The sequence below is a fragment of the Panthera onca genome, chromosome B4 (assembly GCF_046562875.1).
Source record: "Panthera onca isolate mPanOnc1 chromosome B4, mPanOnc1 haplotype 2, whole genome shotgun sequence".
Lineage (NCBI taxonomy): Eukaryota > Metazoa > Chordata > Mammalia > Carnivora > Felidae > Panthera > Panthera onca.
In genome coordinates this window covers 36,533,253-36,549,192 of record NC_138345.1, presented here as the reverse complement: position 1 = coordinate 36,549,192, position 15,940 = coordinate 36,533,253, and the positions used below count along the sequence as shown (strand labels likewise).

Here is a 15,940-nt window from a genome sequence, read left to right as displayed (position 1 = left end):
TTATTAAATTCATTTTTCATATTGCTGCTATTAAGTTGGCCTCTTTTTCTTTTCCTTTTTAAAAAAATATTTATTTATTTTGGGGAAAGTGCAAGTGGGCAAGGGGCTGAGAGAAGGGAACAGAGGATCCCAGGTGGGCTCTGCACTGACAGGCTGACAGCAGTGAGCCCAATGTGGGGCTCGAACTCATGAACTGCAAGATCATGATCCGAGCCAAAGTCAGACGTTCAACCAACTGAGCCACCCAGCTGCCTCAAAGTTGAACTTTTATGGGGCAAAGACAGATTTTCACATCTTTTCCATTTTTTCTTACAAATGAATCCTGAAAGGATTAAATACAGCTGCTTTGAAAACTTAAATTTGAGCAAATTCTGAGTGAAAATGTCTGTTATATATATATGTATCATATATAATCAATCTCTTTTTTAAAGATATTAGCAGATTAGTGGTGTTTGGCTGGCTCAGTTGGTAGAGCATACGGCTCTTGATCTCATAGTAAGTTCAAGCCCTATGTTGGGCATAGAGCCTACTTTAAAAAGAAAGAAAAAAGCAAAAAAGCATTATAGTACAATGTGAGCTACATAGGTTATTAAACTTTATATGCCCCAAGTTTTAAATATTTAATATTTTAGATAGACATCTACAAAAAATGTGTTAGACACACCTTTGCTTTTACAGAAGATCGGTATACATAATTCAACACTTTCTTGCTGTCTCAGGGTCTGTATTATTAACACCTATTATTAGTGTATGTATTATTATATATTATGGTTATGTCGTGCTCAAGGCCTCCTGATACACATGAATTAGCCTTTTTGCTTCCTGATTATTGTCCCTCTGGCAGAGACTGCTAGTTGCCTACCAAATCTATTATCTCCCTCTTTGTTATGAACAGAATTCCAAATTTTAGCTGCTCAAACTTCTTTTAAGAGTTAGATATATATTTAAAAAATTTTTTATTTATTTATTTTGAGAGAGAGAGAGAGAATAAGAGAGAGAGCAGGGGAGGGGCAGAGAGAGATAATCCCAAGCAGGCTCTGCACTGACAGCACAGAGCCCCATGTGGGGTGCTCTCACAAACCATGAGATCATGGCCTGAACCAAAGTTAAGAGTCAGATGCTTAACTGGCTGAGCCACCCAGGTGCCCCCAGATAAAAGATTTTATTTCTCAACTTTCCTTATATGTAGATCTGAACAGGTGACTAACTTCCAACCAATAAGATTTAAGTAGGAGTGTTGTATGGAATTTCTAGAAATCTCCTTAATATGAAAAATGTATTCTGCTTTTCTTCTACCTACTTACTATTGGTTTTATTAGTGTCTGTCTTGGACCCTGAGGGGATCTTGAGATTAGAAACCATGAACTAAAGATAGCAAAGTGGGAAAATTGGAGCTTGGGTCCCTTAGTGAGAACTGAGAAATGTCTTCTTCATATATCTTACCTACTCTTCCAGTGATGTAATCTTAATTTAGTCTTTATTTCCAGAATCACATTCTTTTTTTGGTATTGTTTTATTATCTCATTTTGCTGATTAATGTAGGCTTTGGATTCTTACATAGCACAATGTAATATAGTCAAGAAGCTATCCGTAGATTATATTTAAAAAAAAAAAAAGCAAGATATTTATAGACAAAAATAAAGGAACATTTCTTTTAACCAAAATTCTTCCTGAAATTCTTGTAGTTTGAAAGGTTGGCCTATTAGCAATCATGGTTGACAAAGATAATTAGCTGTTTGGTTATAATGACAACTGGAGGGGTGCCTGGCTGGCTCAGTCAGTAGAGCATGCAACACTTGATCTCAGGGTTGTAAGTTTGAGCCCCATGTTGGGTGTAGAGATTACTTAAAAAAATAAAATCTTAAAAAAAATTCCAACAATTGGAAAGAACAGCAACAAAGTAGGAACTGTGAAACATTGATTTAGAAAGGCAGTTGGGAGTGGGCATTAGGAGGAAGTGGTTGCAAATGGTAATTGAGAAAAACATTTGGGAGTAGGTGGTTCATGAGACAAGGTGCTATCTGAAGAAGAAAGTGAACTGACAAATGAGTTATTTTGGGTAGGGTATCATAGCAATTTTAACATTATATTAAATACTTTTCTCATCAAAAACCAAAGCCAAGCATATCCCTTGCTGAGACTTTGGATGGCTGTATATAACTATTCTCGTCTATGAAAATATAATTGTAGGAAGTTACCCAAGCAGAGACATATAATCCATATGTATACATTCATATGTTACAGGGTACAGAAGCCATTGTGGGGAAGGACATGGTATTTTTTTTTTTTAAAGGCATTGTCATGAAGGCAGAAAAACTACCTCTCCCTCTAGTGTGAGATTTGGTAACTAAGATAAAACTAATAAGTAGAATTTAGAATCCTGTACAACCCCTAATGGAGGAAATAGGAAGCAGTGTTTATTTTTTTTATTAAAAATTTTTTTTCTAATATTTGTTTATTTTTTGAGAGACAGAGACAGAGCATGAGTGGGTGGAAGGGCCGAGAGAGAGGGAGTCACAGATTCAGAAGCAGGCTCCAGGCTCCCAGCTGTCAGCACAGAGCCTGATGCAGGGCTTGAACTCAAGAACCATGAGATCATGACCTGAGCCAAAGCAGGATGCTTAACTGACTGAGCCACCCAGGCGCCCCAGAAAGTAATGTTTAGAATCTATTACTAAGTTCACCTTTAAGTACAGTTAGATAGGTCAGAGCCACAAAGGTGAATAAACCTGACAAAACCTGTGGGTAAGATTTTAATTTTTTAAAAGTATAATTTTTATTTATATTCTATTTGTTTATTTAAATATACTAATGATAGTTATAAATAAATATGGAGGGGCGCCCAGCTGGCTCAGTCAGGAGTGCATTTGACTCTTGATCACAGGGTTGTGTGTTCAAGCCTCACATTGGGTTTAGAGATTACTAAAAAAAAAAAAAAACCAAATAAATAAATTAAAAAAAAAGGGAAAATAATCACATTTGCTAGTTTTTCCTATAAAATTTGTGGAAAAGTTCAAAAGTATAATGCCTAACAGGAACATCTTATAACTAGTATCTTCTACATAATTATATTAATTATTTTGGAAAGCAATTTGGTAACTTTTATTAAAAGCCAAAAAATATTTTTTTCAATTATCTCATTTTGAGAATATATACAAAGGAATTAATTATAAAATATGGAAGGAATATACACAAAACTTTGTAAACACAAAGCTTGAAGTAACCCAAATGTCCAATATTATTTGCTCATTCATTTATTCATTAAGCAATTTTTTCTAAGTGCCAACTATGTTCCAAGCACTAGGCATAAAACAGGGAATAAAAGAAAGTTCCTTCCCTCATAGAACTTATATTTCAGAGGAGGAGATAGAAAATAAATAAACAAGCATTGTACATACAGATACAGATATAGATGTATATGTAGATATACATATATTATACATATATACATATATATATACATATACATGTGTATATATATATACATATATATACATGTATATATATATATACATATATATATATACATGTATACATATATACATATATCTACATATACATCTATATCTGTATATCTATCTATCTATCTATCTATCTATATATATATATAGTATGTCAAATGGAGAAAAATGAAACAAGTGGGTGGGGGGCAGGGAGGACATGGAAAGATGGCTTTTCTTTTGTTTGTTTGTTTTTTGTTTTATTGCCCCAGCATGTAGAGAGATAGCTGTTCTGCATAGGGAATCAGGGAGGCTTCAGGGATGGTTACAGCTGAGACCTGAAGGAAGTAAGAAAACAACCCTTGAAGCCATCTGGCAGAAGATGTGCCCATGAGAAGGAGCAAGTCTTGAGGCAAGAGCATGCTTGGCATGGTTGAGAAACAGCAAGGAACTCAGTACAACTGGCACAGAATGAACTAGAAGGAGAATAGCAGATAAAGTCAAAGAGTCAGAGGGAACTAAATCGTGTAGGAATTAAAGGCCATTATAAGAATTTGGATTTTACTGTGAGCAAGGTAGAAAGCCACTGGAGTGCTTTGAGCATGAAGGTGAAATAATGTGATCTAGCTTTTAAAAGGATGGGGGGAGGGGTGGGGAGTGCTCCTGGGTGGCTCAGTTGGTTAAGCATCTGACTCTTGATGTCAGCTCAGGTCTTGATCTTGGGGTCCAGAGTTCAAGCCCCAAGCCTACTTAAAAAAATAAATAGTTTCAGAATTACTATTCCATTGATGCCACTAACAATAAATCTAAGTAACTTTCAAATATTTTTGTAGTTATTAGACTATATATTATTTTTAATTTCTTTAAATGTTTATTTTTGAGAGAAAGCACAAGCAGGGGAGGGGCAGAGAGAGAGGGAAACACAAAATCTGAAGCAGGCTCCAGGTTCCATACTGTCAGCACAGAGCCCCATGCGGGGCTCAAACTCACAAGCTATGAGATCATACCTGAGCCAAAGTCAGATGCTTAACAGACTGAGCCACCCAGGTGCTCAACTATATATCATTAAGGGTACATAGTCAGCATGCTATGTTCAGAAGTAACTTGAATGAAGTTTTTGTCGATATGGTTATGTATCTGAGTAGGTGAATTCCTCTGCTAAAACTTGCATATAGTGAGAAGACGCTGTCAGCAACAGCCAAGGAAGTCAAAGGTCTTGATCCATCCAGGGATAAGGTGAACAGGCAGGCTCCAGTAAATCTTCACTTTGCAGTCATGTGATGAGGTAGCAGTTATAGACATCAAGGCCAATGGTCTTGGTAGAAAGACACAGGATGCAACAGGGAATACTCCTTATATTCATATTCTGTTTGTATCTGCCTTAGGTCCCACAATGTAGTTCCACAGCCTTGCCTTCCAAAGCCATTGCTGTAGGAGATATACTTGTGTTTGTCCTCACTGAGCTTGCAGTAGGTCTGAATATGCTTCTTTGCAGGAAATATATGAGCTACCTATAACCCTTGACCATCCCATAATCTAATGGTTTTATCTTCAGAAGCCTGTATGGTTTTGGGGGGACCCAGAACAGATCTGTGACCAGGTCCCTGGGGTGAAAGCTTTCTTTGAACACTGTCCAGTCCCAACATCCCACAGAAGCAGGGTGTTGTCCTGAGAGCCAGTGCACAGGTGTGACGAGTCTAGACTCACAACCAATCCAGTGAGCACCATAGCGTGATGGCAAGAGAACCACTGCCTTGGTTGTAGGGCACCATCCAAGCCCTACATCATGACCATCCTGTCATGGCTGTCAGGCTGAAGACCTGGCTTGGTTTGTTAATACAGGCTATCTTAATGATTCCTCCTTAATGTCCTTTGAACCACATTTCTAGTTTTCCAGTTATAGGCCACAACTGTCTTATCTTTCCTGCAGAGACATACAGGTATGAATTCAGAGCAGCAACAACAGAGACAGACAGTATCCACGTGAGCTGGGCTATACTCCTGACAAGTTTTAGTTTGAATTCTCTCTTCTACAATTCCATCGAGCCTGCTGTATTTATAAGCGCTGTGTTTGGGTTTGCTTTGCAGCTTCCCCATCACTGCATGGAACCCACACAAAGCCTTCTGAGGAGGAGCTTGCTTTGGATGACGCCTGAGCAACAGCATTCCTTGTGGCTGGAAGTTGTGTTCCTCCCAAACGAATGGCATTTTCTTGGGAGGCTGCCATTCAATGCTTTGTAATGTTTATCCTTTGGAAAATAGTTCAGGCAGCCACTTCCTAATCTCTGTAATTACAGCGGGCTGGCCAGGCTGGGAGCTGAGACCGGTTGGGGGCGGGGTGGAGGGGTCCACAGCCACCACACTCCACCGCCTCACAGGCCTCCGCCCCTAGCAACGAGGCTCGTTGCTAGGACATGAGGTGTTTTGCTAAGAGTTTTTATCATAAATGGGTACTGGATTTTATCAAATATTATTTTATTTGTGAATCTTTGATATAACTTTTTAATATCTTAATGTAGTAAATTAATTGATTTTCTAATATTAAATCACATTTGTACACTTGGGTAGGCCCAACCGAATTATAATACACTGTCTTTTAAATATATTGTTGCATTTGGTTTACTTAATATTTTTGCACCTTTAGTCATGAGTATTGTTACTCTGTAACAACGTTCTTATACTGTCCTTGTCTGACTTTGGTATTAATGTTTTATTAACTTCAGTAAATGAGTTGGATTGGGGGCATTTTCTAACTCTATTTTTTATAAATTCTCCAGAAGAGTTGAAAATAAGTTTAAAATTATTTGTTCCTTAAATATTTTGTAGACCTGATTTGTAAAGCCTTCTGGACTTTTTTTTTAATGCAAGAGTTTTTAATATTTAATACCAAGAAAATTTCTTTGTTATAGAAACATTTGGGCCTACTATTTCTTCTTCGATCAGTTTTGGGAAGTTATAAACTATATTTTTCTAGATATCTCCACATGTTCACTAATTTCTTTGATCACTATACTCCTTTCAGAACTTTTTCTAGGATTTGTTCTCTTTTTTAAAAAATGTTTATTTATTTTGAGAGAGAGAGAGTGAGTGCATGTGCATGAACGGGGGAGGGGCGGGGGGGGGGGAGAGGGAGAATCCCAAGCATGCTCCACGCTGTTAGCACAGAACCTGACTTGAGGCTCTATCCCACCAACTGGAAGATCATGACCTGAGCTGAAATCAAGAGTTGAACCCCCAACAGACTGAGTCACCAGGCGCCCCTAGGATTATTTTTTTTCTGAAATATCATTTACATTTTCCTTTAATGAAGATCAATTAGTAATAAACCCTGTGCTTTTGTTTATTTGAAATGTCTCTGTTTTGTCCTTGGTCTTATAAAATAGCGTTACTGGGTACACAATTCCAAGATGTCTCTCCTCACTTGAAGATATTATTCTGTCTTCTGGCTTCCCTTTTGTGTTAACAAGTCTGCTGTCACTTTAATTACTGTGCCTTTGTAAGTAAGCTGATCTTTTATTTGTCTGATGTTATGAGTTGAATTGTATCACTCAAAAAGATATGCTAAAGCCTTAAGCCCCAGTACCTAAGAATGGGACCTTATTTTGAAATAAGGCAATTGTGGATAATTAGTTAAGATAAGGTTATATTGGAGAAGTCATTAATCCAATATGACTGGTGTCCTGTTAGGAGAGGAAAAGAGACACACACATATGAAGAGATATCATATGATAATGGGGGCAGAGATTGAAGTGCTGCAGTTACAAGCTAAGGACGGACAAGGTTTGCTACAGATCATCAGAAACTAGGAAGAGGCAAGGAAGGCTTTTCCCCACCAGTTCAGAGGAAGCATGACTGCTGACACCTGGATTTTGGACTTCTAGACTCCAGAACTATGAGACAATAAATTTCTCATATATTAAGCCACCCACTCTGTGGCACTGTGTTACAGCAGCCCTAGGAAAATAATGCAACTGATTTTACAATATGCAGTCCAAAAAAAAAAAGTGTTGTCTTTTATGTTGTCAGTTTCAGTCAATATTCTAGGCTGGATTTCTTCTTACTTAGTATTTTTAGTGACCTCTAATGTGTGGATTTATGTCTTCTATACATATGGAAAGTCCTCACCCATTACATGCATATAAGCTCACCTCCATTCTCTCAATTCTCTTTTGGGGACTTTAGGCAGATTTAAATTAGGAAACTGCCTTCATGTCCTTAGCCTGCCACATTTTCATTCCCTTGTGTTTTTGTGATGCTTTCTAGGTAGAGGTTTGTGGCAGAGAGGGATAGTTGTCGTTCACTAGCCCTTTTCTCCTTATTTCAGTAATAGAACTTCTTAAATTTGATGGGTCCATGACCATCCACAATAAAGGCTATATTTCCAGTTTGTCCTTGAGCAAAGAATGACCATGTAGTGAGCTTTTGCCATGGAAATAAGCAGAAGTGGTGTGCACAAGTTTTAGAAAAAAATTTTTTAAAGGTAAGGTCAAGAGGCGCCTGGGTGGCTCAGTCAGTCGGTTGAGCGTCTGACTTCGGCTCCGCTCAGGTCATAATCTCCCAGTCTGTGAGTTTGAGCCCCCCCACCCCCCCCAGCCATCGGGCTCTGTGCTGATAGCTCAGAGCCTGGAGCCTGCTACGGATTGTGTGTCTCCCTCTCTCTCTGCCCCTACCCCACTCATGCTCGCTGTCTCTCTGTCAAAAATAAATAAACATTAAAAAATAAATAAATAAAATAAAGGTAAGGCCATGTCTTTTTCCTTCTCTCTTGTCTTCCCCCATTCTACTCCATGAGAAGAGTATACTTTTCCCACAATTATTTTGGATCTGGTCGTGCGATTTACTTTTGCTTTGGTTAATATAATGTGAGCAGGCAGGACATATGACACATCTGAGTGCAGCCTTCAGAGGTTTTTGTTTTTGTTTTAATATTTATTTATTTTTGAGAGAAAGAGACAGAGTACAAGCGGGGGAGGGGCAGAGAGGGAGACAGTATCTGAAGCAAGCTCCAGGCACCCCTTCAAGGAATTTTTGTGGCTCAGCCTCTTGTGTTCTGCCTTCCATCATGAGGAAAATATAACGCAGGTGACTAGTGTTCCTTATGTCCCAATCCTTGAATGGGAGACATGTGAGACTGACTGAATTTGACTTGCACTTAGATCAGGGACACAGCAGCTGAACTGCCCCTCCCTCCAGCTGTCAATTTCCGACTAGGTGAGAAATAAATATTTGTTATTCATAAGGCACCGAGTATTTGAGGACAATTCTTTTGTTTTGTTGCAAGCCAGCAATTTATTGAAATTATGTTTTTTAATGATTTATTTCCCACTGTTCAGCTATTATGAATAATGCTATTACACTCATATACAAATTTTCATGTTTTCTGTGGACGTTTTAAACTCTCAGGTATATACCTAGGAGTGGAATTGCTGGGTCTTATCATAACTCTATGTTTAACTTTTCAAGGAAGTGCCAGAATGTTTTACAAAGTGACTATGGCATTTTGTGTTCCCGCCAGGAGAGTATGAGGGTTCTGATTTCTCTGCATCCTAACACTTGTTAATATAAGTCTTAAAAAAAATTATTATAGCCATCCTAGTGGGTGCGAAGTGATATCTCATTATGATTTTAATTTGCATTGCCCTTATGACTAATGATGTTTAGTGTCTTTTCATGTGATTTTTGGCTATTTATGTATCTTCTTTGGAGAAATATCTATTCATAATTTGGACCCATTTTTTTTTTTTTTTCAGGCTTTGATATGTTTTATTGGAGCAAAATCTCAACAAAAAGTTGCTTTCATTTACAGAATTTAATATGTGTGAGGACTATCTAAACCACTTGGAGCCAAGTGAGAATAACCATTAAGCCTGTTTATGTATTTTCTTATTTTCAGTGGGCATACAAAACAAGAGTTTCACATTTATAAAAATCCCAATATTGTAAATGACAAACCCATCCCTTAATTAAATATAAAAACAGCTTTTAAAAAAACATACAACTTAGATTGGTTTAATCTTGAAATGTAATCCAATAAGACTAAAAACTAAACATTTCAGGTCCTGTACCAAGTAGTAAAATACTCGAAGGCCTTCAGGATCCTTTGACTGATTTACATCAATAAGAGAACCTATTTTTGATGTGGTAAAAGAAATGTGTTCATCTCCAATTACAATTTCAAGTTCCTGTCGGCCAACTCTGTCAGGGGGAGGCCACAAAGCATCATCTTCTTTTGTAATTTCACTGTCGTCAATGATTCTCTTCAGTTCTTCCATTACACTCTTGTGTACATAAGCCTCCTTTCTGATCATGACGTCATTTTTGTAGTTGCTGTTGTTGGCATATCTAAGCTTTCCGTCTGGCCGAAACTCGAACTCCAGGAACTCGTGTCCAAACTTGCCCTTGTGCCCTACGTAGTAGCGCAGGTAGAAATCACTGGCCATAGCCATTTTCGTCCTTGGACCCATTTTTTAATGGGGTTGTATTTTTATTGTTGAATTTTAAGAGTTATTTATATATTCTGGCTATAATATCAGATATATGGTTTGCAAAATTTTTTCCCATTCTGTGTGTTGTCTTTTCACTTTTCTGACAGTGTCTGAGTTAGTCTATTAGGGCTGCCATATCAAAATCCCATAGACTGGATATGACCTCACTTAACCTTTATCATCTCTTAAAAGGCCCTGTCTCTGGGGGTGCCTGGGTGGCTCAGAAGGTTAAGTGTCGGACTCTTGATTTTGGCTCAGGTCATGATCTCGTGGTTCCCCGAGTTCGGGCCCCCACACTGCACCCCGCATTGGGCCCTGCATCTGGCTCTGTGGTATCAGCGTGGGGTCCACTGCAGATCCTCTGTCCCTCTCTCTGTCTGCCCCTCCCCCAAGCTCTCTCTCTCTCAAAAATTAACATTAAAAAAGAAAATAAATAAAAGGCCCTGTCTCCAAATACAGCCATGTTGTGGGGTAAGGTTTCCACATATAACTAATTAGGAGAACACAGTTCAGTCCAAACAATCTGCCTTCTGGGTATACCCTTCTCACATGCAAAATACATTCACCCCCAATCCCAAATTCTTAACTCTTTCAGAACCAAATCTATGTCCAAAGCCTTATCTAAATATCATCTAAATCAGGTATGGATGAGACTTGAAATATGATTCATGCTGAGGCAAAATTCCTCTTCCAGCTGTGAGCCTGTGAGACAAATTATGTGCTTCCAAGACAGAAAGGTGAGATAGGCAGATCATGACCTGAGCCAAAGTCGGATGCTCCACAAAGCCTGGAGCCTGCTTCAGATTCTGTGTCTCCCTCTCTCTCTGCCCTTCCCCCGCTCATGCTCTGTCTCTGTCTCTCAAAGTAAATAAACATTAAAAATTTTTTTTAAATTTTTTAAATAAATTAAAATTTAATGTTTATTTATTTTTGAGAGACAGACAGAATGCAGGTGGGGGGAGGGGCAGAGACAGAGGGCGAGGCTCCAGGCTTCAAGCCCAATGAGGGGCTCAAACCCATGAACCATGAGATTGTGACCTGAGCCAACGTCAGGCGCTTAACCAACTGAGCAACCCAGGTGTCCTTAGACATCCCCATTTTAAAAGAAAGATATCAGAAAGAAGAAAGGGGGTGGGTCCAAAGGAAGTCCAAAACTTAGCAAGGCAAATTCCATTAGATTTTAAGGCTCAAAGTAGTCTTTTTTGGCTCAGTGGTTTGCCCTTTGGGCTTAAGGGGGTAGCAGCATTATCCTCTTGGTCCTGGGCAGCAGTTTTGTTCCTGAGAGATTGGTTGGTAGCAGCCTGACCTACTGAAGCCAAGGATACAGCCTTGCCCCCCCAGACCTGTATCCTCTGAGTTCATGGTAGGAATGATACAGCCCTGCTGATCTCTGAATAGCTTTTGGTGTTATTCCTCCCTTTCCTTGAGGATAATGGGGACTGGCAGCCAGAGAACTCTATTGTTTTATCCTGTAGAATCCCAGAAGTCTGACAAGATTCCTTTACTTTGTTGATTCTATCCCTTTTATTCCCAGCTGGCAGTGTTTCTTCTGGTATAATCTCACTTCTTTCCTGGATACTTCTGAGATGGCTAAGTCCATGAATCACACTATGGGGAGAAAGAATTTTTTCTCTTATTTCAAGGTCCTTCTAGCTGGACTAAGAATCAAATTGATATGAGACAGATTAACAAGAGAAAATCAAATTTAATTGCGTACATACAGGGAATCCACACAGACAGGAAATTCCAAAGACATTCAGGCAACATGATGCTTATTTTTTTTTTTTTAGTTTTTTAACGTTTATTTGTTTTTGAGGCAGAGAGAGACACAGCATGAACGGGGGGGGGGGGGGCAGAGAGAGAGGGAGACACAGAATCGGAAGCAAGCTCCAGGCTCTGAGCCATCAGCCCAGAGCCCGACGCGGGGCTTGAACTCACGGACCGCGAGATCGTGACCTGAGCTGAAGTCGGACGTTTAACCGACTGAGCCACCCAGGCGCCCCAACATGATGCTTATATGAGCTAAAAAAGAGGTATCTGAGGATATAAAGGGGAGAAAAGACTACTAGCAGGAAGGTGAAAGATGTTTGGAAAACCAAGGTTACTCTAATATGTAGATAAGTTTCTTAGGTAAAGAGAAATCTCTGTTAATAACTCTCTTCCTGGTACAAAGAGGCAGTTGAGGGGGAGGTAAAATGCTTTTTTTCTGAATCTGCTGGGTTTTGTTTTTAATTCAAAATAATGTTCATGCTAAAGTGGCCCATCTTAGGGCAGCCTGTCCTTGGACTCTACAGCACCTATGATCTCTTTATCAAATGATTTTTCTAGCCACACCCTTAGTGTGCTCTCCAGAATATACTTTTCTTATTTCTAGTATGGATAGTAATTGGGTTCTGCACCCAATTCCAACTTGTGGGAAGGAGGTGGGTTTCCCCACATCATCAAGGAGTAATTCTCCAGATACCAGCTGGATATCTTACATTTCCACTCAGTGGACAGTATCTACCCAGAGATAGTATCAGATCCCATAGGTTATGGACTCAGTCCTACAAGACTCCTGTCACCCCCCTCTCTTCCCTACACCTTCATATGTCAGATGCAAGCCTATGTTATTATTTGTGCTTCTGGCCAACTGGCTATAAATCAGAGGTTCCCATGCCCCTCTCTTTGGGATTGATTAACTTGCTAGAGTGGCTCACAGAACTCAGAGACACATTTTCCTAGTAGATTACTGGTTTATTATAAAAGGATATAATTCAGGAACAGCCAGATGGAAGAGAGGCATTAGGCACAGTAAAAACATGGTAAAAGGACACAGAACTTCCATGCTCTCTCCAGGTACATCACTTTACTCATACCCTCCTTGTGTTCACCATCCCAGAAGCTCTCCAATCTCATTCTTTCGGGTTTTTGATGGAGGCTTCATTATGTAGGCAAGATTGATTAAATCATTGGCTATTGGTAATTGATTCAAACTCCAGCACCTCTCTCTTCCCAAGAGCTGGGGATTGGTGGGGAGACTGAAAGTTCCAAACCTCTATTCCTGTTTGGTTCCCCTGGTAACCAGCTCTCATCCTTAGGTGCTTTCCAAAAGTCACTTCATTAACATAATCTCAGTTGTGGTGGAAAGGGACTTGTTATGAATAACAAGACACCTATTTCACCTTTATGTCTCTGAAGTGATTTCAGGAACTGAAGACAGGAGACCAAATATTATGACGAAAGATGTTCCCGTTGCTTTTATTGTTCAGGAAATGCCAAGGGTTTTGGGAACTGAGAACCAGGAACAGTGGACAAAGACTGAACATATTTGAGAAATATTTTTTGGTCCTCTGAATGACCAAATATAAATCATAATATCACAGATAGGCTAAGAATTTTCCAAATCTTCATTTTGGTTCCTTTTTGTTGAATAATACCTTCTATTTATCTCTCTCTTCCTGCATTTTACTATAACTAGTAAGAAGAAATGAGACTGCACCTTTAACACTTTGCTTAGAAATATTCGACTTTATTACTTTATTTTTTTAATTTGAGAGAGAGAGAGAAGGAGAGAGAGAGAGCTGGAAGAGGGGAGGAGACAGAATCTGAAGCAGGCCCCAGGCTCTGAGCTGTCAACACAGTGCTGGATACAGGGCTTGAACTTGCGAACTTTTGAGCAGTGAGATCATGACCTGAGCTGAAATCAGAGGCTTAACTGACTGAGCCACCCAGGCGCCCCATCAACTTTATTACTTTTAAATTATTTCCACAAAATACTAGAACACAATTTGGCCAATTTCTTTGCCATCTTATAAGGGTCAGTTTTCTTCCAGTTTTCAGTAACATGCTCCTCATTTCTGCTCCAGATCTCACCAGAATCACCTTTAACATCCATTTTTGTACCAACAGCCTCTCTTCAAGGCAATCTAGGCTTTTTCTTTCTTTTTTTTTTTTTTTAACATTTATTTATTTTTGAGACAGAGAGAGACAGAGCATGAACGGGGAGGGTCAGAGAGAGAGGGAGACACAGAATCTGAAACAGGCTCCAGGCTCTGAGCTGTCAGCACAGAGCCCGACGTAGGGCTGGAACTCACGGACTGCGAGATCATGACCTGAGCCAAAGTCGGACACTCAACCGACTGAGCCACCCAGGCACCCCTATCTAGGCTTTTTCTAACAAGCACCTCAAAATTCTTCTAGCCTCTATTCATAATCCAATTCCAAAGCCACTTCCACATTTTTTTAGGTATCTGTTGCAGCAAAATCCCACTTCTCAGTATCAAAATCTGTACTAGTCTGGTAAAGATACCATAACAAAACATCAGGGACTGGGGGCTTAAACAACAAAAATTTATTTCTCACAGTTCTGGAGGCTGAATGTCTAACTAAGATCAAGATGTTAGCATGTTTGGTTGGCTTGCAGATGGCCATCTTCTGGTTGTGTCCTTGTGTGGCCTTTTCTCTGTGCATATGCCCCAAGTGTCTCTTCCTCTTCTTACAAGGACATCAGTCCTATGGGATTAGGGTTCCCACTCTTATGACCTTATTTAACTGTAATTACCTCTTTTAAGGCCTCTCTCCAAATAAATTGAGGGTTAAGGGAAAGGGTGAGGAACTTTGAAAGAACACAATTCAGTCCAAACCAGTATACTTGAAGCACAAAAGATTTTTTTGTTGTGGTAAAATATAATACAACATAATAGTTACTATTTGAACCATTTTTGACTATACAGTTGTGTGGCATTAAATATATCCACATTGATCTGCAATCATCATGACTATCATTTCCAGGACTTCATTTTTCCCCAAACTGAAGTTTGGGAAGTACTCTAATTCCTAAATACTAATGTTATATTCTCCTTGCTCCAAACCCCTGTCAACCACCCTTTTACTTTCTGATTCTATGACTTCAAATACTCCAGGTTTATCGTATGGGATGGAATCATATAATATACAGTCCTTTTGTGATTGGGTCATTTCACTTAGTATAATGTCTCCAAGGTTCATCCATGTTGTAATGTGTCAGAATTTCATTCCTTTTTAAGGCTGAATAATACAAAAGTTTTTCATTTTGGTGAAGTCCAATTTTCGTATTTTTTTTTCTTTTGTCACCTATAGGTTTGGTTTCACAGCTAAGAAACAATTGCCTAATCCAAGGTCACACAAACTTATACCTATGTTTTCTTTAAGAGTATTACAGTTTTTGCATGTATATTTAGGTCTGTGGTCCATTTTAAATTAATGTTGGTATATGTGAGGTCGGGGTCCAGTTTCATTCTTTTGCATGTGGATATACAATTGTTATAGCACCTTTTGTTGAAAAGATTATTTTTTCCCATCAAATTATCTTGAAGTTCTTGTTGAAAATCAATTGTCCATAAATGTATGGGTTATTTCTTAACATTCAATTCTATTTCACTGATATATATGTCTATCACTATTCTAGTACTATACTATCTAGATTACTGTAGTTTTGTAGTCAGTTTTGAAATCTTGAAGAATGACTAATTTTTTTATTAAAAATTTTTTTAATGTTTATTTTTGAAAGAGAGAGAGAGAGTGTGAGTGGGGGAGGGACAAAGAGAGAGGGGGAGACACAGGATCCAAAGCAGGCTCTAGGCTGTCAGCACAGAGCCTGATGTGGGGCTCAAACCCACGAACTGCAAGATTGCAACTTGAGCTGAAGTCAGATGCTTAACTGACTGAGCCACCCAGGCACCCCTGTTCTAATTATTATTTTTTAATTGTTTTGGCTATCCTGAACCCTTTACATTTCCATGTGAATTTTAGGATCAGCTTGTTAATTTTGGGGGAAAAAAGGCAGCTGAGATTTTGATAGAATTGTATAGAATCTGCAGAAAAATAGGGGAATATTGCCAGTTAAATACTATTAAATCTTCTGCCACCATTTCTTGATGAACTATCTAGATTCATGATTTAGCTTGCTTATAAATCCTGTACCATGTGTCTGCCTACCCTCTCAATATAGACTAACAATTCCTTGCTCCTCCATTGGTTACTTTTCCTACTTCT

General features: G+C 38.9%; 1 protein-coding gene and 1 pseudogene across 1 annotated transcript; both read right to left on the bottom strand.

Annotated features, from left to right (window-relative positions):
* Nucleotides 1-4,519: 4,519 nt before the first annotated feature.
* On the bottom strand, nt 4,520-5,606 carry LOC132695405 (WD repeat-containing protein 31 pseudogene; annotated as a pseudogene).
* Nucleotides 5,607-9,182: 3,576 nt separating this feature from the next.
* On the bottom strand, nt 9,183-9,888 carry LOC132694906 (protein mago nashi homolog 2). Its single transcript, XM_060658820.1, has one exon. The coding sequence runs from the start codon at nt 9,884-9,886 to the stop codon at nt 9,440-9,442; it is 447 nt and encodes a 148-aa protein (XP_060514803.1). The 5' UTR covers nt 9,887-9,888; the 3' UTR covers nt 9,183-9,439.
* Between the last annotated feature and the right edge of the window lie 6,052 nt (nt 9,889-15,940).

Bases quoted from the DNA above. Each gene is read 5' to 3' on its own strand.
- LOC132694906 (XM_060658820.1), bottom strand. From the start codon at position 9,886: ATGGCTATGGCCAGTGATTTCTACCTGCGCTACTACGTAGGGCACAAG.